This window comes from Serinus canaria, chromosome 25, assembly GCF_022539315.1.
Source record: "Serinus canaria isolate serCan28SL12 chromosome 25, serCan2020, whole genome shotgun sequence".
NCBI lineage: Eukaryota > Metazoa > Chordata > Aves > Passeriformes > Fringillidae > Serinus > Serinus canaria.
In genome coordinates, this window is record NC_066338.1 from 13,949,560 (window position 1) to 13,974,824 (window position 25,265).

General features: G+C 61.5%; 2 protein-coding genes and 2 long non-coding RNA genes across 24 annotated transcripts in view; 1 reads left to right on the forward strand and 3 right to left on the reverse strand.

The window, feature by feature from the left end:
* The first annotated feature begins 372 nt into the window (after positions 1-372).
* On the forward strand, positions 373-22,079 carry DHX16 (DEAH-box helicase 16). 19 transcript variants are annotated; one of them, XM_050984386.1, is made up of 19 exons: positions 386-801; positions 3,687-3,902; positions 4,978-5,166; positions 5,894-6,004; positions 7,140-7,255; positions 8,023-8,233; positions 10,370-10,468; positions 11,275-11,427; positions 12,068-12,208; positions 13,247-13,280; positions 13,333-13,436; positions 13,477-13,639; positions 14,499-14,617; positions 16,276-16,343; positions 17,246-17,264; positions 17,730-17,873; positions 19,203-19,364; positions 19,944-20,117; positions 21,862-22,079. In XM_050984386.1, the coding sequence occupies exons 1-19, from the start codon at positions 394-396 to the stop codon at positions 21,988-21,990; spliced, it is 2,760 nt and encodes a 919-aa protein (XP_050840343.1). In that variant the 5' UTR covers positions 386-393; the 3' UTR covers positions 21,991-22,079. The 19 variants fall into 19 exon arrangements, with proteins under 19 accessions (XP_050840346.1, XP_050840347.1, XP_050840344.1 ...); XM_050984387.1 differs by lacking the exon at positions 21,862-22,079 and adding an exon at positions 21,725-21,820 and having other exon boundaries at positions 382-801; positions 13,247-13,383; positions 13,437-13,639; XM_050984381.1 differs by lacking the exon at positions 17,246-17,264 and adding an exon at positions 16,630-16,648 and having other exon boundaries at positions 385-801; positions 13,247-13,383; positions 13,437-13,639.
* On the reverse strand, positions 1,477-2,335 carry LOC127060701 (uncharacterized). Its single transcript, XR_007780003.1, has 3 exons — positions 2,146-2,335; positions 1,788-2,017; positions 1,477-1,581 (listed from the first exon to the last, which is right to left on the reverse strand). It is a non-coding gene; the product is annotated as an uncharacterized LOC127060701 (long non-coding RNA).
* Positions 14,599-16,188, reverse strand: LOC127060703 (uncharacterized). Of its 3 annotated transcripts, XR_007780006.1 has the most exons (4): positions 16,089-16,188; positions 15,042-15,113; positions 14,889-14,960; positions 14,599-14,671 (listed from the first exon to the last, which is right to left on the reverse strand). It is a non-coding gene; the product is annotated as an uncharacterized LOC127060703 (long non-coding RNA). The 3 variants fall into 3 exon arrangements; XR_007780005.1 differs by lacking the exon at positions 16,089-16,188 and having other exon boundaries at positions 15,042-15,141; XR_007780007.1 differs by lacking the exons at positions 14,599-14,671; positions 16,089-16,188 and adding an exon at positions 14,765-14,816 and having other exon boundaries at positions 15,042-15,141.
* C25H6orf136 (chromosome 25 C6orf136 homolog) overlaps positions 21,968-25,265 on the reverse strand; it is a 4,417-nt gene continuing 1,119 nt past the window's right edge. The window contains exons 2-6 of the mRNA XM_050984851.1: positions 24,575-24,898; positions 23,869-23,957; positions 23,131-23,331; positions 22,385-22,454; positions 21,968-22,278 (exon numbers count right to left, since the gene is read on the reverse strand). Coding sequence (XP_050840808.1) covers positions 22,195-22,278; positions 22,385-22,454; positions 23,131-23,331; positions 23,869-23,957; positions 24,575-24,898 — 768 coding nt within the window. The 3' untranslated portion in view covers positions 21,968-22,194. The remainder of the gene's footprint in view (positions 22,279-22,384; positions 22,455-23,130; positions 23,332-23,868; positions 23,958-24,574; positions 24,899-25,265) is intronic.

Genomic DNA, 25,265 nt, shown 5'->3' on the forward strand with positions numbered 1-25,265 from the left:
CCCCCGTTTCCCCCAGATCCCGGAGCTGCGAAGCGCTCCCGCCTCGAGTACCTGCCCATTTTTAATGCCATTTATTCTCACTTTAATGCCATTTTTTCCCACTTTAATGCCATTTTTTCCCACTTTAATGCCATTTTCTCCCCGTTTTCCCCCATTTTCTCCTATTTCCTCCCAGATCCCGGAGCTGCGGAAGCGCTCCCGCCTCGAGTACCTGCCCATTTTTAATGCCATTTATTCTCACTTTAATGCCATTTTTTCTCACTTTAATGCCATTTATTCTCACTTTAATGCCATTTTTTCCCACTTTAATGCCATTTTTTCTCACTTTAATGCCATTTTTTTCCCACTTTAATGCCATTTTTTCTCACTTTAATGCCATTTTTTCCCACTTTAATGCCATTTATTCTCACTTTAATGCCATTTTTTCTCACTTTAATGCCATTTTTTCCCACTTTAATGCCATTTATTCTCACTTTAATGCCATTTATTCCCACTTTAATGCCATTTTTTCCCACTTTAATGCCATTTTCTCCCCGTTTTCCCCAGATCCCGGAGCTGCGGAAGCGCTCCCGCCGCGAGTACCTGGCCAAGCGGGAGCGGGAGAAGCTGGAGGAGCTGGAGCAGGAGATCCAGGACGAGGAGCTGCTCTTCGGGGAGGAGGCGCTGACGGCGCCCGAGCGCCGCGAGCTGCGCTACAAACGGCGCCTGCGCGACCTGGCCCGCGACTACAAACGGGCCGGGGCCCGCGAGGAGCTGGAGAGGAGCAGCCGCTACCACATCCCCGAGGAGAGCAGGGACAAGGTGAGGGAGCACCTGGGAAACACAGAATTCACACCTGAAAAACCCCGAAATTCACACTTGAAAAATCCCGAAATTGGTACATGAAAAATCCCGGAATTGGTACGTGAGAAACCCTGAAATTGCTACATGAAAAATCCCAAAATTCACACCTGAAAAACCCCGAAATTGGTACATGAAATCCCTGAAATTGGTACATGAAAATCCCGAATTCACACTTGAAAAATCCCGAAATTGGTACATGAAAAATCCCGGAATTGGTACGTGAGAAACCCTGAAATTGGTACATGGATAGTCCCAAAATTCACACCTGAAAAACCCCGAAATTCACACTTGAAAAATCTTGAAATTGGTACATGAAAAACCCCGAAATTCACACCTGAAAAATCCCGGAATTCACACCTGAAAAACCCCGAATTTCACACCTGAAAAACCCCGAATTTCACACCTGAAAAACCCCGAAATTCACACCTGAAAAACCCCGAAATTGGTACATGAAAAATCCTGAAATTCACACCTGAAAAACCCCAAAATTGGTACACGAAAAATCCTGATATTGGTACATAAAAAATCCCGAAATTGGTACATGAAAAATCCTGAAATTGGTACATGGATAGTCCCAAAATTCACACCTGGAGAGGGGCAGCCGCTGCCACATCCCCGAGGAGAGCAGGGACAAGGTGAGGGAGCACCTGGGAAACACAGAATTCACACCTGAAAAACCCCGAAATTCACACTTGAAAAATCCCGAAATTGGTACATGAAAAATCCTGAAATTCACACCTGAAAAACCCCGAAATTGGTACATGAAAATCCCTGAAATTGGTACATGAAAAATCCCGAAATTGGTACATGAAAAATCCTGATATTGGTACATGACAAATCCCAAATTCCCACCTGAAAAACCCCAAATTGGTACAATGAAACATCCCGAATTCACACCTGAAAAAATCCCGAAATTGGTACATGAAAAATCCTGAAATTCACACCTGAAAAATCCCGGAATTCACACCTGAAAAACCCCGAATTTCACACCTGAAAAATCCTGAAATTCACACCTGAAAAATCCTGAAATTGGTACATGAAAAATCCCGAAATTGGTACACGAAAAATCCTGAAATTGGTACATGAAAAATCCCGAAATTGGTACATGAAAAATCCCGAAATTGGTACATGAGAAACCCTGAAATTGGTACATGAAAAATCCCGAAATTCACACCTGAAAAACCCCGAAATTGGTACATGAAAATCCCTGAAATTGGTACCTGGGGAGGAGCAGCCGCTACCACATCCCCGAGGAGAGCAGGGACAAGGTGAGGGAGCACCTGGGAAACACAGAATTCACACCTGAAAAACCCCGAAATTGGTACATGAAAATCCCTGAAATTGGTACATGAAAAATCCCGAAACTCACACCTGAAAAATCCTGAAATTCACACCGGAAAAATCCTGAAATTGGTACATGAAAAATCCCGAAATTGGTACATGAAAAATCCTGATGTTGGTACGTAAAAAATCCTGAAATTCACACCTGAAAAATCCCAAAATTCACACCTGAAAAATCCCAAAATTGGTACATGAAAAATCCTGATGTTGGTACGTAAAAAATCCTGAAATTCACACCTGAAAAATCCCGAAATTGGTACATGAGAAACCCTGAAATTGGTACATGGATAGTCCCAAAATTCACACCTGAAAAATCCCGAAATTGTTACATGAAAATCCTGAAATTCACACCTGAAAAACCCCGAATTTCACACCTGAAAAATCCCAAAATTCACACCTGAAAAACCCTGAATTTCACACCTGAAAATCCCAAAATTCACACCTGAACAACCCCGAAATTCACACCTGAAAAAACCCCGAAATTGGTACATGAAAATCCTGAAATTGGCACCTGAAAAATCCTGAAATTCACACCTGAAAAATCCCAAAATGGTACACAACGAAAATCCTGATATTGGTACATGAAAAATCCTGATATTGGTACATAAAAAATCCTGAAATTGGTACATGAAAAATCCCGAAATTGGTACCTGGGGAGGAGCAGCCGCTACCACATCCCCGAGGAGAGCAGGGACAAGGTGAGGGCGCACCTGGGAAACACAAATCCCCCCAGACCTCATCTCTGCCCCCCCAAACCCCCTCCCCATGATCCCAAACCCCCCCAATCCCCCTCAAACCCCCCAAATTCCCCTCGCTGACCCCACAAACCCCCTCTCCATGATCCCAAATCTCCCCCCCAAACCCCCCAAATTCCCCTCGCTGACCCCACAAACCCCCTCTCCATGATCCAAACCCCCCCAATCTCCCCCAAAACCCCTCCATTCCCAATCCCTGACCCACAAACCCCCTCCCCATGATCCCAAACCCCCCAATCCCCCCCAAAACCCCCCCATTCCCCTTGTTGACCCCACAAACCCCCTCCCCATGATCCCAAACCCCCCCAAACCCCCCCAATTCCCCTTGCTGACCCCACAAAACCCCTCCCCATGATCCCAAACCCCCCCATCCCCCTCAGACCCCCAAATTCCCCTCGCTGACCCCACAAACCCCCCCCCATGATCCCCATCCCCCCCAAACCCCCCAAATTCCCCTCGCTGACCCCACAAACCCCCTCTCCATGAATCCCAAAAAACCCCCCACCAATCTCCCCCAAACCCCCCAAATTCCCCTCGCTGACCCCACAAAACCCCCTCTCCATGATCCCAAACCCCCCCAAACCCCCCAAATTCCCCTCGCTGACCCCACAAACCCCCTCCCCATGATCCCAATCCCCCCAAACCCCCTCCCCATGATCCCAAACCCCCCCAAACCCCCTCCCCATGATCCCAATTCCCCCCAAACCCCCCAAATTCCCCATCCCTGACCCCCGGGTGCCCCCGCAGAAGATCCCGGAGCGGGAGGAGGCGCAGGAGGAGGCGCTGGCGCCGCGGGACGAGCAGCGGCGCTGGGAGGAGCAGCTGCTGGGAGCGGCCGCGCTGCGCTTCGGGGCCCGCGACGCCCGCGCCCGGCACGGCCCCGACTACGAGCTGCTGCTGGAGGAGGAGGAGATGGTGCAGTTCGTCAGTGCCGCTCAGTTAGAGGGGACAGACCCCCAGAAGGTGGGGTCTGGGGTCAGCCAGGGGGTCCTGACTGGGTTTGGGGGGGATTTGGGGTCATGGGAAAGGGTTTGGGGCAGATTTGAGCTGCTGCTGCTGGAGGAGGAGGAGATGGTGCAGTTCGTCAGTGCTGCTCAGTTAGAGGGGACAGACCCCCAAAAGGTGGGGTCTGGGGGTTTGGGGGGGTCCTGACTGGGTTTGGGGTCATGGGAAAGGGTTAAGGGGTGGTTTGGGGGGGATTTGGGATGGTTTGGGCTGCTGGAGGAGGAGGAGATGGTGCAGTTCGTCAGTGCTGCTCAGTTAGAGGGGACAGACCCCCAGAAGGTGGGGTCTGGGGTCAGCCAGGGGGTCCTGACTGGGTTTGGGGGGGAGTTGGGATGGTTTAGGGGGCTGGAGGAGGAGGAGATGGTGCAGTTCGTCAGTGCCGCCCAGCTGGAGGGGACAGACCCCCAGAAGGTGGGGTCTGGGGGTTGGGGGGGTCCTGACTGGGTTTGGGGGGGATTTGGGGTCATGGGAAAGGGTTTGGGGGGGATTTGGGGGGGACTACGAGCTGCTGCTGCTGCTGAGGAGGAGGAGATGGTGCAGTTCGTCAGTGCTGCTCAGTTAGAGGGGACAGACCCCCAGAAGGTGGGGTCTGGGGGGGCTTGGGGGGGAGATTTGGTGACACTGAGGGTGACCCCGATGTCACTGAGGTGTCCCCAGGATGTCCCCGAGGCCGAGCGCCGCCGGCAGTGGGTGGTTACTGGTGATATTGGGGTGAATTTGGTGACACTGGGGTGAATTTGGTGACACTGAGGGTGACCCCGATGTCACTGAGGTGTCCCTGGTGTCCCCAGGATGTCCCCGAGGCCGAGCGCCGCCAGCAGTGGGTGGTTACTGGTGGGACCGGGGTGACACTGGGGTGAATTTGGTGACACTGAGGGTAACCCCGGTGTCACTAATGTGTCCCTGGTGTCCCCAGGATGTCCCCAAGGCCGTCCCCAAGACCAAGCGCCGCCGGCAGTGGGTGGTTACTGGTGATATTGGGGTGAATTTGGTGACACTGAGGGTGACCCCGATGTCACTAATGTGTCCCCAGGATGTCCCCGAGGCCGTCCCCGAGGCCGAGCGCCGCCGGCAGTCGCTGCAGGACGGCCGCCGGGCCCTGCCCATCTTCCCCTTCCGGGACGAGCTGGTGGCGGCCGTGGCGCAGCACCAGGTGCTGGTGATCGAGGGCGAGACGGGCTCGGGGAAAACCACCCAGATCCCCCAGTACCTGCACGAGGAGGTGGGCTGGGAGCACTGGGAGCACTGGGAGGGACTGGGAGGGGACTGGGATGGGATTGGGGGGGATTGGGGGGGACTGGGAGAGACTGGGAGGGGATTGGGGGGGACTGGGGGGGAGTGGGAGGGACTGGGAGGGGACTGGGAGGGGACTGTGAGGGACTGGGATGGGATTGGAGGGATTGGGATGGGATTGGGGGGGCTGGGGTGGACTGGGAGGGGACTGGGAGGGACTGGGATGGGATTGGGGGGGATTGGGGGCACTGGGAGGGGACTGGGGGGACTGGGAGGGGATTGGGAGGGACTGGGAGGGGATTGGGATGGGATTGGGGGGGACTGGGGGGGATTGGGGGCACTGGGAGGGGATTGGAAGGGACTGGGAGGGACTGCGGGGGACTGAGAGGGACTGGGAGAAACTGGGAGGGACTGGGGGGGACTGGGAGGTGTTTGGGGGGGACTGGGAGGGACTGGGAGCAAGTTGGGAAAGGATTGGGATGAACTGGGTTGAACTGGGGGGGACTGGGAGGGGTTGTGGGACACTGGGAGGGACTGGGACTGAACTGGGGGTCGGTTGGGGACACTGGGGGTGATTGGAGAGGATTTGGGGTCCTGGGGGGATTTGGGGCCGCTCAGTTCCCGTGTTTGGGGTCAGCTCAGGTCCGGGGGGGTCCCTCGGGGGTCGGGGGTCTCTGTCACCCCCCCTGACCCCCTCCTGTCCCCGCTGTCCCCAGGGCTACACGCGGGGGGGGCTGAAGATCGGCGTGACGCAGCCGCGGCGCGTGGCAGCCATGAGCGTGGCAGCCAGGGTGGCCGTGGAGATGGGGACAAAGCTGGGCAACGAGGTGACAATGGGGACACTGGGGACACTGGGGACACTGGGGACAAAGCTGGGCAACGAGGTGACAATGGGGACACTGGGGGACATGGGGACACTGGGGACAAAGCTGGGCAACGAGGTGACAATGGGGACATGGGGACACTGGGACATGGGGGGACATTGGGGGGGACACTGGGGACAAAGCTGGGCAACGAGGTGACAATGGGGACACTGGGGACACTGGGGACACTGGGGACAAAGCTGGGCAACGAGGTGACAATGGGGACACTGGGGACACTGGGGGAGACACTGGGACACTGGGGATGTAGGGGGGACATTGGGGACAAACTGGGCAACGAGGTGACAGTGGGGACATGGGGACACTGGGGACATGGGGGGACATTGGGGGGACACTGGGGACAAAGCTGGGCAACGAGGTGACACTGGGGACATGGGGGGACACTGGGGACAGTGGGGACAAAGCTGGGCAACGAGGTGACACTGGGGACATGGGGGGACACCGGGGACAGTGGGGACAAAGCTGGGCAACGAGGTGACAGCGGGGACACTGGGGGGGACACTGGGGACACTGGGGATGTGGGGGGGACACTGGGGACAAACTGGGCAACGAGGTGACAATGGGGATACTGGGGACATGGGGGGGACACTGGGGGGGACACTGGGGATGTGGGGGGGACACTGGGGACAAGGCTGGGCAACGAGGTGACACCAGGGACAGTGGGGACACATCCCCACCTCCAACCTTGGGGACAGGTCCTGGGCATTTTGGGGACATTCTGGTGACACAGCTGGGGAGGTGTGAATGACCACAGGGGTGGCCTGAGTGACCCTGAGGTGACAGTGGCCTCAAGGAGGTGACAGCGGCCCCAGGGAGGTGACAGCAGCCCCGGAGGGGTGACAGCAGCCCCGGGGGGTGACAGGGAGCTCAGAGAGGTGACAGCGGCCCCTGGGGGGTGACAGCAGCCCAGGGGGGGTGACAGCAGCCCCGGGGGGTGGCAGCAGCCCAGGGAGGTGACAGCGAGCCCAGGGAGGTGACAGCAGCCCAGGGGGGGTGACAGCAGCCCCGGGGGGGTGGCAGCAGCCCCAGGGAGGTGACAGCAGCCCCAGGGGGTGACAGGGCCGTGTCCCTTGTCCCCAAGGTGGGGTACAGCATCCGCTTCGAGGACTGCACGTCGGAGCGCACGGTGCTCAAGTACATGACGGACAGGATGCTGCTGAGAGAGTTCCTGACAGAGCCCGACCTGGCCTCCTACAGGTGACATTGGGGACACTGGGGACACTGGGGACACTGGGGACATTGGGGACACTGGGGACACTGGGGACACTGGGGACACTGGGGACATTGGGGACATTGGGGACACTGAGGACAGGATGCTGCTGAGGGAGTTCCTGACAGAGCCTGACCTGGCCTTCTACAGGTGACACTGGGGACAATGGGGACACTGGGGACACTGGGGACATTGGGGACACTGGGGACACTGGGGACACTGGGGACAGGGACAGCCAGGGGACCCTGGGGACATGTCCTTTTTCCTGTCCTTTTCCCCATCCCCCTGTCCCTGTCCCCATGTCCATCCCGGTGTCCCCATGTCCATCCCCCTGTCCCCATGTCCCCGTGTCCATCCCGGTGTCCCCATGGTCCATCCCCGTGTCCCTGTGTCCATCCCGGTGTCCCCCTGTCCCCCTGTCCCCGTGTCCATCCCGGTGTCCCCCTGTCCCCATGTCCATCCCCGGTGTCCCCGTGTCCCCAGTGTGATCATGGTGGACGAGGCTCACGAGCGCACCCTGCACACGGACGTGCTCCCCATGTCCCCATGTCCCCGTGTCCCCATGTCTGTCCCCAGTGTGATCATGGTGGACGAGGCTCACGAGCGCACCCTGCACACGGACGTGCTCCCCATGTCCCCATGTCCCCCTGTCTGTCCCCAGTGTGATCATGGTGGACGAGGCTCACGAGCGCACCCTGCACACGGACGTGCTCCCCATGTCCCCATGTCCCCATGTCCCCATGTCTGTCCCCAGTGTGATCATGGTGGACGAGGCTCACGAGCGCACCCTGCACACGGACGTGCTCTTCGGCCTCATCAAGGACATCGCGCGATTCCGGCCGCAGCTGAAGGTTCTGGTGGCCTCGGCCACGCTGGACACCGAGCGCTTCTCGGCCTTCTTCGACCACGCGCCCGTCTTCCGCATCCCGGGGCGGCGCTTCCCCGTCGACATCTACTACACCAAGGTGACATGGGGACATGGGGACATTGGGGACATTGGGGACACTGGGGACACCTGGGACGTTGGGGGCACTGGGGACAATGAGAGCATGGGGACACCCGGTCATCCCTGGGCGCTGCTTCCCCGTGGACATCTACTACACCAAGGTGTCATGGGGACATTGGGGACATTGGGGACATTGGGGACACTGGGGACATTGGGGACACTGGGGACATCTGGGACATCCAGGGCATCAGGGGTATTGGGGACATGGGGACACCTGGTCATCCCTCGGCACTGCTTCCCTGTGGACATCTACTACACCAAGGTGACATGGGGACATTGGGACATTGGGGACATTGGGGACACTGGGGACACCTGGGACATTGGGGGCACTGGGGACAATGAGAGCATGGGGACACCCGGTCATCCCTGGGCGCCGCTTCCCCGTGGACATCTACTACACCAAGGTGTCATGGGGACATTGGGGACATTGGGGACATTGGGGACACTGGGGATAATGGGGACACTGGGGACATCTGGACATCCAGGGCATCAGGGTATTGGGGACATGGGGACACCCGGTCATCCCTGGGCGCTGCTTCCCCGTGGACATCTACTACACCAAGGTGTCATGGGGACATTGGGGACACTGGGGACATCGGGGACATTGGGGACATTGGGGACAATGAGAGCATGGGGACACCTGGTCATCCCGGGGCGCCGCTTCCCCGTGGACATCTACTACACCAAGGTGACATTGGGGACATGGGGACATTGGGGACATTGGGGACATATGGGACACTGGGGACATAGGGGGTGTTGGGGACACTGGGGACAATGAGAGCATGGGGACACCCGGTCATCCCGGGGCGCCACTTCCCCGTGGACATCTACTACACCAAGGTGTCATGGGGACATTGGGGACATCTGGGACATTGGGGACATTGGGGATAATGGGGACATCTGGGACATTGGGGACACTGGGGACACCTGGGACGTTGGGGGCGTTGGGGACAATGAGAGCATGGGGACACCCGGTCATCCCAGGGCGCCGCTTCCCCGTGGACATCTACTCCACCAAGGTGACACTGGGGACATGGGACGTGGGGACATCTGGGACACTGGGGACATTGGGGACATCTGGACACTGGGGACATCTGGGACATCAGGGCACAGGGTATTGGGGACATGGGGCACCCGGTCATCCCGGGGCTGCCGCTTCCCCCTCCCGCTTACATCTACTACCAAGCGTTTCATGGGGACATTACATTGGGGACATTGGGGACATATTGGACACTGGGGACATAGGGTGGTTTTGGGGTCACTGGGGACAATGAGAGCATGGGGACACCCCGGTATCTCCCGGGCGCCGCTTCCCCGTGACATCTACTCCCCCAAGGTGTCATGGGGAATTGGGACATCTGGGACATGTGGGGACATTGGGGATAATTGGGACATCTGGACATTGGGGACACCCTGGACACCTGGACGTTGGGGGCGTTTGGGGACAATGAGAGCATGGGGACAACCGGTCATCCCGGGCGGCGCTTCCCCGTCGACATTTACTACACCAGGTGACACTGGGGACATGGGGACGTGGGGACATAATCTGGGACACTGGGGACATTGGGGACATCTGGGACACTGGGGACATCTGGACATCCAGGGCATCAGGGGTATTGGGGACATGGGGGACACCCGGTCATCCCGGGGCGCCGCTTCCCCGTGGACATCTACTACACCAAGGTGTCATGGGGACATTGGGGATAATGGGGACATCTGGGACATTGGGGACACTGGGGACACCTGGGACGTTGGGGGCGTTGGGGACAATGAGAGCATGGGGACACCCGGTCATCCCAGGGCGCCGCTTCCCCGTGGACATCTACTCCACCAAGGTGACATTGGGGACATTGGGGACATTCAGGGCATTGGGGGCATTTAGGGCATTGAGGACTTGGGGACATTGGGGGACACTGGGGACACTGGGGCTGTTCAGGGGTACCTGGGGGCTGTAGGGTGTTGTGAGCCTTTGGGGACACAGGAGAAGGGGGGGTTGGCTGGGGACCTTTGGAGACAGCTGGTGCTGATGTCCCCTCTGTCCCCTGTGTTCCCCTGATGTCCCCTGTGTCCCCTGCTGTCCCCGCTGTCCCCGCAGGCACCTGAGGCCGATTACCTGGAGGCCTGCGTGGTGTCGGTGCTGCAGATCCACGTCACCCAACCCCCTGGGGACATCCTGGTCTTCCTCACCGGGCAGGTCAGTGTCACCTCAGTGTCACCACATTGTCACCTCGGTGTCCCTGAGTGTCCCCTGGGTGTCCCCGGGGTGTCCCCGTGTCCCCCTGCTGTCCCCACCCCCACAGGTGTCCGCGTTCCCCTGAGAGCTCCCCCGTCCCCAACCCCAATTTCCTGCCACCAGTCTTTGTCACCCAGTGTCCCCTGATGTCCCCAATGTCCCCAGTGATGTCCCCAGTGTCCCCAGGGTGGCAGGAGGAGATCGAGGCCTGCGTGGAGCTGCTGCAGGAGCGCTGTCCGTGCTGTCCCTGTCCCCATCATCCCTGATGTCCCCGATGTCCCCAGTCCCCTGGGTGTCCCCAATCCCCTGGATGTCCCCAATGTCCCCAATGATGTCCCCAATGTCAGGAGGAGATCAAGGCCTGCGTGGAGATGCTGCAGGAGCACTGTCTGTGCTGTCCCTGTCCCCTGGGTGTCCCCAATCCCCTGGGTGTCCCCAATCCCCTGGGTGTCCCCAATGTCCCCAATGTCCCCAATGATGTCCCCAATGTCAGGAGGAGATCGAGGCCTGCGTGGAGCTGCTGCAGGAGCGCTGTCCGTGCTGTCCCTGTCCCCTGGGTGTCCCCAATCCCCTGGGTGTCCCCGATGTCCCCACGATGTCCCCGATGTCAGGAGGAGATCGAGGCCTGTGTGGAGCTGCTGCAGGAGCGCTGTCCATGCTGTCCCTGTCCCCATCATCCCTGATGGATGTCCCCAGTCCCCTGGGTGTCCCCAATCCCCTGGATGTCCCCAATGTCCCCAATGTCCCCAATGTCCCCGGGGTGACAGGAGGAGATCGAGGCCTGCGTGGAGCTGCTGCAGGAGCGCTGTCGCCGCCTGGGCTCGCGCCTGCCCGAGCTGCTGGTGCTGCCCATCTACGCCAACCTGCCCTCGGAGCTGCAGGCCCGCATCTTCCAGCCCACGCCCCCCGGCGCCAGGAAGGTCTGCTGGCCCTTTAAGGGGGGGGCGGGGCCTCGGCAGGGGGCGTGGTGCAGTGGGAGAGGGGTGGGGCTTATGGGAAAGGGGGTGGGATTTCATTTACAGAGCCAGGAATGTGTGCTGGCCCTTTAAGGGGGGGCGGGGCCTCAGCAGGGGGCGTGGTGGAATGAGAGAGGGGTGGGGTTTCATTAACAGAGCCAGCAAGGTGCACTGGCCCTTTAAGAGAGGGGGTGTGGCTTCGTGGAAGTGGGTGGTGCTTAATTGGGTGTGGTCAGAGTAGGTGGGTCCAAATGGGAGTGGTCAGAGTGGGTGGGGCTTAATTGGGTGTGGTCAGAATAGGTTGGGCAAATGGGTGTGGGTTTATTGGGTGTGGTCAGAGTGGGTGGGGCTTAATTGGGTGTGGCTAGAATGGGTGTGGTCTAAACTGGATGCGGCTCCATTGGGTGTGGTCAGAATGGGTGTGGTCACAATGGGTGTGGCTTCATTGGGCGTGGCCCGCAGTGCAGATCGTGATTGGATGTCGCTCCAAGTGGGCAGGGCTTAACAGCACGTGCTTTGAATGGGGCGTGGCTTAGCCGGGTGTGTCGGGGAGGGGCGGGGCCTGCGAGGGCGTGTCCCAGCGCGTGCCCCGCCCCTGGCACAGGTGGTGGTGGCCACCAACATCGCCGAGACCTCGGTGACAATCGATGGCATCGTGTACGTGCTGGACCCCGGCTTCTGCAAGCAGAAGAGCTACAGCGCCCGCACGGGCATGGAGTCCCTGGTGGTGACACCGTGCTCCAAGGTGGGTCACCTGTGTCACCTCATTGTCACCTGTGTCACCTGTGACACCTGCCATCCTCGTATTGCCATCTATTGTCACCTTACTGTCACCTACTGTGAGCCACTGTGAGCGCCCGCACGGGCATGGAGTCCCTGGTGGTGACCCCCTGCTCCAAGGTGGGTCACCTGTGTCACCTGGGCCACCTGTGACACCTTATTGTCACCTGTGACACCTGCCGTCCTCGTATTGCCATCTATTGTCACCTTACTGTCATTTATTGTCACCTGCTATGAGCCCCTGCCATCCCCTGTGAGCCCCCCAGCACAGGCATGGAGTCCCTGGTGGTGACCCCCTGCTCCAAGGTGGGTCACCTGTGTCACCTCATTGTCACCTGTGTCACCTGTGTCACCTGGGCCACCTTACTGCCATCCATTGTCACACCCCCATATTTTTACACATCCCTGCCATGTCCCCAGTGTGTCCCGGGCAGGTGACAGGTGACAGTGCCATGTTCCAGTCAGGTGCCAGGCGTGTCACAGGTGTGTCCCAGGTGTGTCACAGGTGTCCCAGGTTACAGGTGTCTCAGGTGTGTCCCAGGCATGTCCCAGGTGTGTCCCAGTGTGTCCCAGGTGTGTCCCAGGCGTGTCCCAGGCATGTCCCAGTGTGTCCCAGGTGTGTCCCAGGTGTGTCACAGGTATGTCACAGGTGTGTCCCTGTCCCCAGGCCTCAGCCAATCAGCGGGCAGGCCGCGCTGGCCGTGTGTCACAGGTGTCCCAGTGTGTCCCAGTGTGTCCCAGGTGTGTCCCAGGTGTGTCCCAGGCGTGTCCCAGTGTGTCCCAGGTGTGTCCCAGGTGTGTCACAGGTGTATCCCAGGTGTGTCCCTGTCCCCAGGCCTCAGCCAATCAGCGGGCAGGCCGCGCTGGCCGTGTGTCACAGGTGTCCCAGTGTGTCCCAGTGTGTCCCAGGTGTGTCCCAGGTGTGTCACAGGTGTGTCCCAGGTGTGTCCCAGTGTGTCCCAGGTGTGTCACAGGTGTGTCACAGGTGTGTCCCTGTCCCCAGGCCTCAGCCAATCAGCGGGCAGGCCGCGCTGGCCGTGTGTCACAGGTGTCCCAGTGTGTCCCAGGTGTGTCCCAGGTGTGTCCCAGGTGTGTCACAGGTGTCCCAGTGTGTCCCAGGTGTGTCCCAGTGTGTCCCAGGTGTGTCCCAGGTGTGTCCCAGGTGTGTCCCAGTGTGTCCCAGTGTGTCCCAGGTGTGTCCCAGGTGTGTCACAGGTGTGTCCCTGTCCCCAGGCCTCAGCCAATCAGCGGGCAGGCCGCGCTGGCCGCGTGGCACCCGGGAAGTGTTTCCGGCTCTACACGGCCTGGGCGTTCCAGCACGAGCTGGAGGAGACGGCGGTGCCCGAGATCCAGAGGGCCGACCTGGGGGCACTGGTGCTGCTGCTCAAGAGCCTGGGTGGGCACTGGGAGGGACTGGGAGGGACTGGGAATGGAGTTATGGGCACTGGGAATGGAGTTATGGGCACTGGGAGGGACTGGGACAGACTGGGAATGGAGTTATGGGCACTGGGAATGGAGTTATGGGCACTGGGAGGGACTGGGACAGACTGGGAATGGAGTTATGGGCACTGGGAGGGACTGGGAGGGACTGGGAATGGAGTTATGGGCACTGGGAATGGAGTTATGGGCACTGGGAGGGACTGGGAGGGACTAGGACAGACTGGGAATGGAGTTATGGGCACTGGGAGGGACTGGGAATGGAGTTATGGGCACTGGGAATGGAATTATGAGCACTGGGAGGGACTGGGACAGACTGGGACAGACTGGGAGTGGAGTTATGGGCACTGGGGGCCACTGGGAGGGACTGGGACAGACTGGGAATGGAGTTATGGGGACTGGGAGGAACTGGGAGGGACTGGGAGGGGACTGGGAGGGACTGGGACAGACTGGGAATGGAGTTATGGGCACTGGGAGGGGACTGGGAGGGACTGGGACAGACTGGGAATGGAGTTATGGGCACTGGGAGGGAACTGGGAGGGACTGGGACAGACTGGGAATGGAGTTATGGGGACTGGGGGGCACTGGGAGGGACTGGGAGGGGACTGGGGACACCAGAGTGACACAGAAGGGTTGAGGACACCAAGGTGAGACTGGGTGATGCTGGGGGGGGTCGGGGACAGCCAGGTGACACCGAGGTGACACCAAGGTGACACAGGGGGATCGGGGACAGCCAGGTGACACCGAGGTGACACAGGGGGATCGGGGACAGCCAGGTGACACCGAGGTGACACCAAGGTGACCCCAGGTGTCCCCAGGTATCAACGATCTGATCCACTTTGACTTCCTGGACCCTCCCCCCCACGAGACGCTGGTGCTGGCGCTGGAGCAGCTCTACGCCCTGGGGGCCCTGAACCACCTGGGGGAGCTCACCACGGTACTGGGAGCACTGGGAGGGACTGGGAGGGACTGGGAATGGGGAATGGACCACCTGGGGGAGCTCACCACGGTACTGGGAGCACTGGGAGGGACTGGGAGGGACTGGTAGGGACTGGGAATGGGGAATGGACCACCTGGGGGAGCTCACCACGGTACTGGGAGGGACTGGGAGGGACTGGGAATGGGGAATGGACCACCTGGGGGAGCTCACCACGGTACTGGGAGCACTGGGAGGGACTGGGAGAGACTGGGAATAGGGAACAGCCCACCTGGGGGAGCTCACCACGGTACTGGGAGCACTGGGAGGGACTGGGAGGGACTGGGAATGGGGAATGGACCACCTGGGGGAGCTCACCACGGTACTGGGAGGGACTGGGAGAGACTGGGAGGGACTGGGTGGGACTGGAATGGGAATGAACCACCTGGGGGAGCTCACCACGGTACTGGGAGCACTGGGAGGGACTGGGAGGGACTGGGAATGGGGAATGGACCACCTGGGGGAGCTCACCACGGTACTGGGAGCACTGGGAGGGACTGGGAGGGACTGGGAGGGACTGGGAATGGGGAATGAACCACCTGGGGGAGCTCACCACGGTACTGGGAGCACTGGGAGGGACTGGGAGAGACTGGGAATAGGGAACAGCCCACCTGGGGGAGCTCACCACGGTACTGGGAGCACTGGGAGGGACTGGGAGGACTGGGAGGGACTGGGAATGGGGAATGTACCACCCTGGTTGAGCTCACCACGGTACTGGTAGCACTGGGAGGGACTGGGAGAGACTGGGAATAGGGAACAGCCCACCTGGGGAGCTCACCACGGTACTGGGAGCACTGGGAGGTCTGGAGGACTGGGAATGGGGAATGGACCACCTGGGGGAGCTCACCACGGTACTGGGAGGGACTGGGAGAGACTGGGAATAGGGAACAGCCCACCTGGGGGAGCTCACCACGGTACTGGGAGCACTGGGAGAGACTGGGAGAGACTGGGAGGGACTGGGAATGGGGAATGAACCACCTGGGGGAGCTCACCACGGTACTGTGAGCACTGGGGGACTGGGAGGACTGGGAATGGGGAACAGCCCACCTGGGGGAGCTCACCACGGTACTGGGAGCACTGGAGGGACTGGGAGGACTGGAGGACTGGGAATGGGGAATGAACCACCTGGGGAGCTCACCACGGTACTGGGAGCACTGGGAGGGACTGGGAGGGACTGGGAATGGGGAATGGACCACCTGGGGAGCTCACCACGTGTACTGGGAGCACTGGAGGACTGGAGGGACTGGGAGGGACTGGGAATGGGGAATGGACCACCTGGGGAGCTCACCACGGTACTGGGAGCACTGGGAACTGGGGACTGGGAGGGACTGGGAATGGGGAATGGACCACCTGGGGGAGCTCACCACGGTACTGGGAGCACTGGGAGAGACTGGGAGAGACTGGGAGGGACTGGGAATGGGGAATGAACCACCTGGGGGAGCTCACCACGGTACTGGGAGCACTGGGAGGGACTGGGAGGGACTGGGAATGGGGAATGGACCACCTGGGGGAGCTCACCACGGTACTGGGAGCACTGGGAGGGACTGGGGGTGTCCCTGGGGCTGTCCCTGGTGGTCACTCTGTCCCTCTGTCCCTCTGTCCCTCTGTCCCTGTCCCAGCTGGGCCGGCGCATGGCGGAGCTGCCCGTGGAGCCCATGTTGGCCAAGATGATCCTGGCGAGCGAGCAGTGAGTGACAGACGGGTCCCCAGTGTCCCCAAAGTGTCCCCAAAGTGTCTCCAGTGTCCCCAAAGTGTCTCCAGTGTCCCCAAAGTGTCCCCAAAGTGTCCCCTCTCGCCTGAGTGTCCCAGTGTCCTCTCAGTGTCCCCCCTGTCCCAGGTATGGCTGCACAGAGGTGCTGACGGTGTCCCCAGTGTCCCCTGAGTGTCCCCAATGTCCCCAATCAGGTATGGCTGCACAGAGGTGCTGACAGTGTCCCCAGTGTCCCCTGAGTGTCCCCAATGTCCCCAATCAGGTATGGCTGCACGGAGGAGGTGCTGACAGTGTCCCCAGTGTCCCCTCAGTGTCCCCAATGTCCCCAATCAGGTATGGCTGCACGGAGGAGGTGCTGACGGTGTCCCCAGTGTCCCCTCAGTGTCCCCAATGTCCCCAATCAGGTATGGCTGTACCGAGGAGGTGCTGACGGTGGCCGCCATGTCCCCAATGTCCCCTCAGTGTCCCCACTGTCCCCAATCAGGTATGGCTGCACGGAGGAGGTGCTGACAGTGTCCCCAATGTCCCCTCAGTGTCCCCACTGTCCCCAGTCAGGTATGGCTGCACGGAGGAGGTGCTGACAGTGTCCCCTCAGTGTCCCCTGAGTGTCCCCACTGTCCCCAATGTCTCAGTCATGGCTGCACAGAGGAGGTGCTGACAGTGTCCCCAATGTCCCCAGATGTCCCCACTGTCCCCAATCAGGTATGGCTGCACGGAGGAGGTGCTGACGGTGGCCGCCATGCTCTCGGTGAACAACGCCGTGTCCCCAGTGTCCCCTCAGTGTCCCCAATGTCCCCAATGTCTCAGTCATGGCTGCACAGAGGAGGTGCTGACAGTGTCCCCAATGTCCCCAGAGTGTCCCCACTGTCCCCAATCAGGTATGGCTGCACGGAGGAGGTGCTGACGGTGGCCGCCATGTCCCCAATGTCCCCTCAGTGTCCCCACTGTCCCCAATCAGGTATGGCTGTACCGAGGAGGTGCTGACAGTGTCCCCTCAGTGTCCCCTGAGTGTCCCCACTGTCCCCAATGTCTCAGTCATGGCTGCACAGAGGAGGTGCTGACAGTGTCCCCAATGTCCCCAGAGTGTCCCCACTGTCCCCAATCAGGTATGGCTGCACGGAGGAGGTGCTGACGGTGGCCGCCAGTCCGTACACTGTCCCCAGTGTCCCCCGTCAGTCCCCAATTCCAGTCATGGCTGACAGAGGAGTGCTGACAGTGTCCCAGTTCCCCATGTCCCTCAGTGTCCCCACTGTCCCCAATCAGGTATGGCTGCACGGAGGAGGTGCTGACGGTGGCCGCCATGTCCCCAATGTCCCCTCAGTGTCCCCACTGTCCCCAATCAGGTATGGCTGTACCGAGGAGGTGCTGACGGTGGCCGCCATGCTCTCGGTGAACAACGCCGTGTTCTACCGGCCCAAGGACAAGGTGCTGCACGCCGACAGCGCCCGCGTGGCCTTCAGCGTGCCCGGGGGCGACCACCTGGTGCTGCTCAACGTCTACAACCAGGTAGGGGACACGGGGGACACCCGGGGGACAGTGGGGACAGTGGGGGAAGTGGGGACATTGGAGAGAGCGGGGACATTGAGGACCTTGGGGACATGGGGGGGTGTGGGGACATTGGAGACAGCAGGGACAGAGGGATACTGGGGACATTGGGGGGTGTGGGGACAGCAGGGACAGCGGAGACAGCAGGACATTGGAGAGAGTGGGGACATTGGGGGGTTGGGGACAGCAGGGACAGCGGAGACAGCAGGACATTGGAGAGAGTGGGGACATTGGGGGGTTGGGGACAGTGGGGGCTGTGGGGACATTGGGGACACCAAGGACAGTGGGGACAGCAGGGACATTGGGGACAGCAGGGACATTGGAGAGAGCAGGGACATTGAGGACCTTGGGGATACTGGGGACATTGAGGGGTGTGGGGACATCAGGGACAGTGGGGGGTGTGGGGACATTGGGGACACCAGGGACAGTGGGGACAGCGGGGACAGCAGGGACATTGAGGACCTTGGGGATACTGGGGACATTGGGGGGTGTGGGGACATTGGGGACAATGGGGACATCAGGGGGCTGGGGACAGCAGGAACATCGGGGACATTGGGGGGTTGGGGACAGCAGGGACAGTGGGGGGTGTGGGGACATTGGGGACACCAGGGACAGTGGGGACAGCGGGGACAGCAGGACATTGGAGAGAGCTGGGACATTGAGGTGTGTGGGGACAGCAGGGACATTGGGGGGTATGGGGACATCGGGGACAATGGGGACATCAGGGGGCTGGGGACGTGTCCAGCAGCAGCGCTGACCTTTGTGTCCCTTTGTGTGTCCTTGTCTGGCTGCCCTTGTCCCCTCGCCCCGTGCCAATGTCACCATGTGCCTCTGCCTGTGTGTCCCCCATGTCCCTTCTGTCCCGGTGTCCCCCTGCTGTCCCTGCTGTTCCCCATGTCCCCTGCTATCCCTTGCTGTCCCCATGTCCCCCTGCTGTCCCCGCTGTCCCCTACTATCCCTGCCATCCCTGCTGTCCCCTGTGTGTCCCCCTGCTGTCCCCTGCTGTCCCTGCTACCCCCGCTGTCCCCCTGTGTGTCCCCCGTGTCCCTTCTGTCCCGGTGTCCCCCTTTGTCCCTGCTGTCCCCCTGCTGTCCCCTGCTGCCCTCACTGTCCCCTACTATCCCTGCTCTCCCCCTGCTATCCCTGCTGTCCCCTGTGTGTCCCCTGCTGTCCCTGCTATCCCCTGTGTGTCCCCTGCTGTCCCCCATGTCCCCTGCTGTCCCTGCTGTCCCCTGCTGTCCCCCATGTCCCCTGCTGTCCCCCCGTGTGTCCCCGGTGTCCCCCGTGCAGTGGGTGGCCAGCGGGCACTCCCTGCAGTGGTGCTACGAGCACTTTGTGCAGGCGCGCTCCCTGCGCCGGGCCCGCGACGTGCGGGAGCAGCTGCAGGGGCTGATGGAGCGCGTGGAGATCGCCCCGTCCTCCTGCGGGGGCAACCTGGACCTGGTCCGCAAGGTCAGCCCCAAAACAGCCCCCAAAATACCCCAAATACACCCCAAAATATCCACAAAATATCCACAAAATATCCCCCGATCACACCTCAGCCCCGTCCTCCTGTGGGGGCAACCTCGACCTGGTCCGCAAGGTCAGCCCCAAATATGCCCTGAAACCACCCCAAAAATACCCCAAAATATCCTCCACGACATCCCACAAAATATCCACCGATCCCAGTCCCTCCCAGTGCCATCCCAGTGCCTTCCCAGTGCCATCCCAGTGCCCTCCCAGTCCCTCCCAGTGCCTTCCCAGTGCCCTCCCAGTCCCTCCCAGTGCCCTCCCAGTCCCTCCCAGTGCCATCCCAGGGCCATCCCAGTGCCCTCCCAGTCCCTCCCAGTGCCATCCCAGGGCCATCCCAGTCCCTCCCAGTCCCTCCCAGTAACAGTGTCCCCCCTGTGTCCCCCCAGGCCATCACGGCCGGGTTCTTTTACCACACGGCGCGCCTGGCACGCGGCGGGTACCCATCCCAGTGCCCTCCCAGTGTATCCCAGTGCCCTCCCAGTCCCTCCCAGTAACAGTGTCCCCCCTGTGTCCCCCCAGGCCATCACGGCCGGGTTCTTTTACCACACGGCGCGCCTGGCACGCGGCGGGTACCGCACGGTGAAGCACCAGCAGCCCGTGTTCATCCACCCCAACAGCGCCCTGTTCGCCCTGCAGCCCCGCTGGGTGCTCTACCACGAGCTGGTGTGCACCTCCAAGGAGTTCATGAGACAGGTGGGGACATGGGGACACCTTGGGGACACCCTGGGGACACCCTGGGGACACTGGGACACCTTGGGGACACAGGGCAGTGTGGGTACAGGGACACGCTGGGTGCTCTACCAGGAGCTGTGTGCACCTCCAAGGAGTTCATGAGACAGGTGGGGACATGGGGACACCTTGGGGACACCCTGGGGACACTGGGACACCTTGGGGACACTGGGACACAGGGCAGTGTGGGTACAGGGACACGGTGTGGGTACAGGGACACGCTGGGTGCTCTACCACGAGCTGTGTGCACCTTCCAAGGAGTTCATGAGACAGGTGGGGACATGGGGACACCTTGGGGACACCCTGGCGACACCCTGGGGACATGGCAGGGACAGGGGGACACAGGGCAGTGTGGGTACAGGGACACGCTGGGTGCTCTACCACGAGCTGGTGTGCACCTCCAAGGAGTTCATGAGACAGGTGGGGACATGGGGACACCTTGGGGACACCCTGGGGACAGCTGGGGACACCCTGGGGACACTGGGACACAGGGTGGGGACACTGGGACACAGGGCAGTGTGGGTACAGGGACACGCTGGGTGCTCTACCATGAGCTGTGTGCACCTCCAAGGAGTTCATGAGACAGGTGGGGACATGGGGACACCCTGGGGACACCCTGGGGACACCCTGGGGACACTGGGACACCTTGGGGACACAGGGCAGTGTGGGTACAGGGACACGCTGGGTGCTCTACCAGGAGCTGTGTGCACCTCCAAGGAGTTCATGAGACAGGTGGGGACACCTTGGGGACACCCTGGGGACAGCTGGGGACACTGGGACACCCTGGGGACACTGGGACACAGGGCAGTGTGGGTACAGGGACACGCTGGGTGCTCTACCACGAGCTGGTGTGCACCTCCAAGGAGTTCATGAGACAGGTGGGGACATGGGGACACCTTGGGGACACCCTGGGACACCCTGGGGACAGCTGGGACACCCTGGGACACCTTGGGGACACCTTGGGGACAGCTAGGGACACAGGGCAGGGGCACAGTCACACCTCAGCCCCTCAGTGTGGGTATGGGGACACAAGGGACCCGCTGGGTGCTGCACCTGTGAGGTGACAAAGCAGTGACCCCGAGCCATCATCCCCATCCCCTGTCCTTGGCTGTCCCTGGGGATGTCCCAGGTGTGTGACAGGTGTGTCATTGTCCCAAAATGATTGAGATCGACAGTGCCTGGCTGCTGGAGGTGGCCCAGGCTGTCCCTAGGGATGTCCCCAGGTGTGTCCCAGGTGTGTGACAGGTGTGCCAGGTGTGTCCCAGGTGTGTCCCTGTCCCCAGGTGATCGAGATCGACAGCGCCTGGCTGCTGGAGGTGGCCCGGGCTGTCCCTAGGGGTGTCCCCAGCTGTCCCTAGGGGTGTGACAGGTGTGCCAGGTGTGTCCCAGGTGTGCCAGGTGTGTGACAGGTGTGTCCCTGTCCCCAGGTGATCGAGATCGACAGCGCCTGGCTGCTGGAGGTGGCCTGGGCTGTCCCTAGGGGTGTCCCCAGCTGTCCCTAGGGGTGTGCCAGGTGTGCCAGGTGTGTCCCAGGTGTGCCAGGTGTGTGACAGGTGTGTCCCTGTCCCCAGGTGATCGAGATCGACAGCGCCTGGCTGCTGGAGGTGGCCTGGGCTGTCCCTAGGGGTGTCCCCAGCTGTCCCTAGGGGTGTGACAGGTGTGTGCCAGGTGTGTCTCAGGTGTGTGACAGGTGTGTCCCTGTCCCCAGGTGATCGAGATCGACAGCGCCTGGCTGCTGGAGGTGGCCCCCCACTATTACCAGGCCAAGGAGCTCGAGGACGGCAGCGGCCGCAAAATGCCCAAAAAAACCGGAAAATCACGGGAGGAGCTGGGCTGACCCTGGGGACACTTGGGGACACTTGGGGACCCCCCAATACAGCCCCGGGGCAGAGCCCCGCGCTCGGGGACGCCGCTGTCCCCATGTCACCGCCGGCTCCTTTATTCTGTACATTAATTTAAGGGGAGGGGGAGGGGACAGGTGACCGAGGGGACAGGTGACCGAGGGGGGGAGGGGCGCTCGGGTGTCCCCTCCTTGGTGGCTTCAGGGCCGGGCCAGCGCCACCGCCAGCGCCGCGGCCACCAGCAGCTTCTTGGGCTCGGGGACGGCCGTGGGGGCTGGCATCAGCTGGGGAGGGGGGACACGGGGTCAGGAGACACCGGGGATGTCCCCAGGGTGTCCCCAAGGTGTCCCCAAGGTGTCCCCAGGGTGTCCCCAGGGTGCCCGGACTCACCTTGTCCACGCGGTGGCAGCGGATGAGCCCCTGGGAGTTGAGGAAGAAGGTGGAGAAGGCGTCGTAGGACCTGGGGGGGACACGGGGGGGACTTGGGGACATCGGGGACGTGGGGGTGGCACCGACCCCCCCAGGGGGACAGCGGTGGCACAGGGGTGACACTGAGCACAGCAGGTGCCACTTGTCCCAGTGGTAGAAGGGGTAGTGACACAGGGATGGCAGTGAGTGACACAGTGACAATGAGGGGTGACACAGGTGTGCCCCAGGTGTGTCCCTCACCTGAGCAGGGTCCGTTTGTCCCTCCTGTACCAGCGCAGCAGCAGCAGGGCAGGGGCAGTGACACAGGGGGACACGGGGTACACGGGTGCACAGGGTGACACAGTGACACAGGGTGACACAGGTGTGTCCCAGGTGTGTCCCTCACCTGAGCAGGGTCCGTTTGTCCCTCCTGTACCAGCGCAGCAGCAGCAGGTGCAGGGGCAGTGACACAGGGGGTGGCACAGGGATGGCAGAGGTGGCACAGGGATGGCAGTGGGTGGCACAGGGGTGACACAGGGGTGGCACAGTGACAATGAGGGGTGACACAGGTGTGTCCCTCACCTGAGCAGGGTCCGTTTGTCTCTCCTGTACCAGCGCAGCAGCAGCAGGTGCAGGGGCAGTGACACAGGGGGTGGCACAGGGGTGGCACAGGGATGACACAGGGGTGACACAGTGACAATGAGGGGTGACACAGGTGTGTCCCTCACCTGAGCAGGGTCCGTTTGTCTCTCCTGTACCAGCGCAGCAGCAGCAGGTGCAGGGGCAGCCCCGTCAGGCGCCACCGTGCCCGCACGCTCCAGTCCTCGGGGTGCCGCGTCAGCGCCAGCACCTCCAGCCTGAGGCTGGCAAAGTAACCCCAGGCCAGGGCCCGGCACAGCGCCACGGCCACGGCGTACATGGCCCGGCCCCTGGGGACACGGGGACAGCAGTGTCAGTGCCACTGTCACCTCCCTGTGCCACCCTGTCACCTCCCTGTGCCACCCTGTCACCTCCCTGTGCCACCCCTGTGACACCCCAACACTGCCCAGCACAGCAGCACGGCCACGGCGTACATGGCCCGGCCCCTGGGGACACGGAGAGGGTCATTGTCACCCACTGTCACCTCCCTGTGCCACCCCAACACTGCCACTGTCACCCACTGTCACTGCCCGGCACAGTGCCACGGCCACGGCTTACATGGCCCGGCCCCTGGGGACACGGGGACAGCAGTGTCAGTGCCATTGTCACCTCCCTGTGCCACCCCAACACTGCCACTGTCACCCATTGTCACCCACTGTCACTGCCCTGTCAGTGTCACCCACCGCATGTGCAGGTGCAGCAGGTGGGTCTGACCCCCCCCCCAGTGTCCCCAGTGTCCCCCCAGTGTCACCCACCGCGTGTGCAGGTGCAGCAGGTGGGTCTGACCCCCCCCCCAGTGTCCCCAGTGTCCCCCCAGTGTCACCCACCGCGTGTGCAGGTGCAGGTGCTGGCACTGGAACTCCACGTCGGGGGCGTACAGGGCGTAGTCCGGGATCTTCAGGAAGAAATTGGGGAGCTGGGGGGGGACAGGGGGGTCACCAGGCTGCTGTCACCTCCCCCCTGCTGCTGTCACCTCCCCCTGGCTGCTGTCACCTCCCCCCTGCTGCTGTCACCTCCCCATTGGTGCTGTCACCTCCCCCCAGCTGCTGTCACCCCCCCCCCCCCAGTTCTGTCCCACCCCCTTTTCCCATCAATCCCCCACAATTTTGTCACCCCCTCCCCATTTTGTCACCCCCTCCCCAATGCTGTCACCCCCTCCTTGTCACCCACTCCCCATTCTGTCACCCCCTCCTCCATTCTGTGCCCCCTCCCCATTCTGTCACCCCCCATTTTGTCACCCCCCATTTTGTCACCCTCCCCTTCCTTGTCACCCCCTCCCCATTTTGTCCCTAACTGCCCATTTTGGCACCCCCTCCTCATTTGTCACCCCCTCCTCAATGCTGTCACCCCCTCCTTGTCACCCCCTCCCCATTCTGTCCCTCACTGCCCATTCTGTGCCCCCTCCCCATTCTGTCACCCCCTCCCCATTCTGTCCCTCACTGCCCATTCTGTCACCCCCTCCCCATTCTGTCACCCCCTCCCCATTCTGTCCCCCTCCCACCTCCTGTCACCCCGGCTGTCCCCAGGTGTCACCTCGTGCCGCAGCCTCTCGTGCATGCTGGCCAGGTGCTCCTCCATGGAGGGCGGGGGGCTCTGGGGGCTCCCCCCGCGCCCCTTTGGGGGGGGGTTCCCCGGGGCGGAGGTCCCCGGGGGGGGTCCCAGCAGCAGCCGCCCCCCGAGGGAGGGGTCCCGCACGGCGATGTCGTCCTCGCGCCGCCCGTCCACCGTGGTCACCGGACCCCCGAGCCCCTCCAGCCCCCGGGGGGGGGTCCCGGGGGTCCCGGGGGGTCGTGGGGGGCAGCGCGGGGGGGGCAGCAGGGCCAGGGCCGGGCCTGGCACCAGGGGGGGCTCCAGGTCCTGGAAATGGGGGGGGAAAAAATGGGGATTGGGGTCAGAGTTGGGGAGGGGGCTGGGGGAGTGAGGGACCCCCGGGATGGGGGGGGGGAAAGGGGATTTGGGTCAGAGTTTGGGGGGGGCTGGGGAGTGAGGGACCCCCCAGGGATGGGGGGGGAAAAGGGAATTGGGGTCCGAGTTTGGGGAGGGGGCTGGGGGAGTGAGGGACCCCCAGGGATGGGGGGGAAAAGGGGAATTTGGGATCAGAGTTTGGGGAGGGGGATGGGGGAGTGAGGGGACCCCCAGGGATGGGGGGGAAAAGGGGAATTTGGGGGGGAAAAGGGGAATTTGAGGGGGAAAAGGGGAATTTGAGGGGAAAAAGGGGAATTTG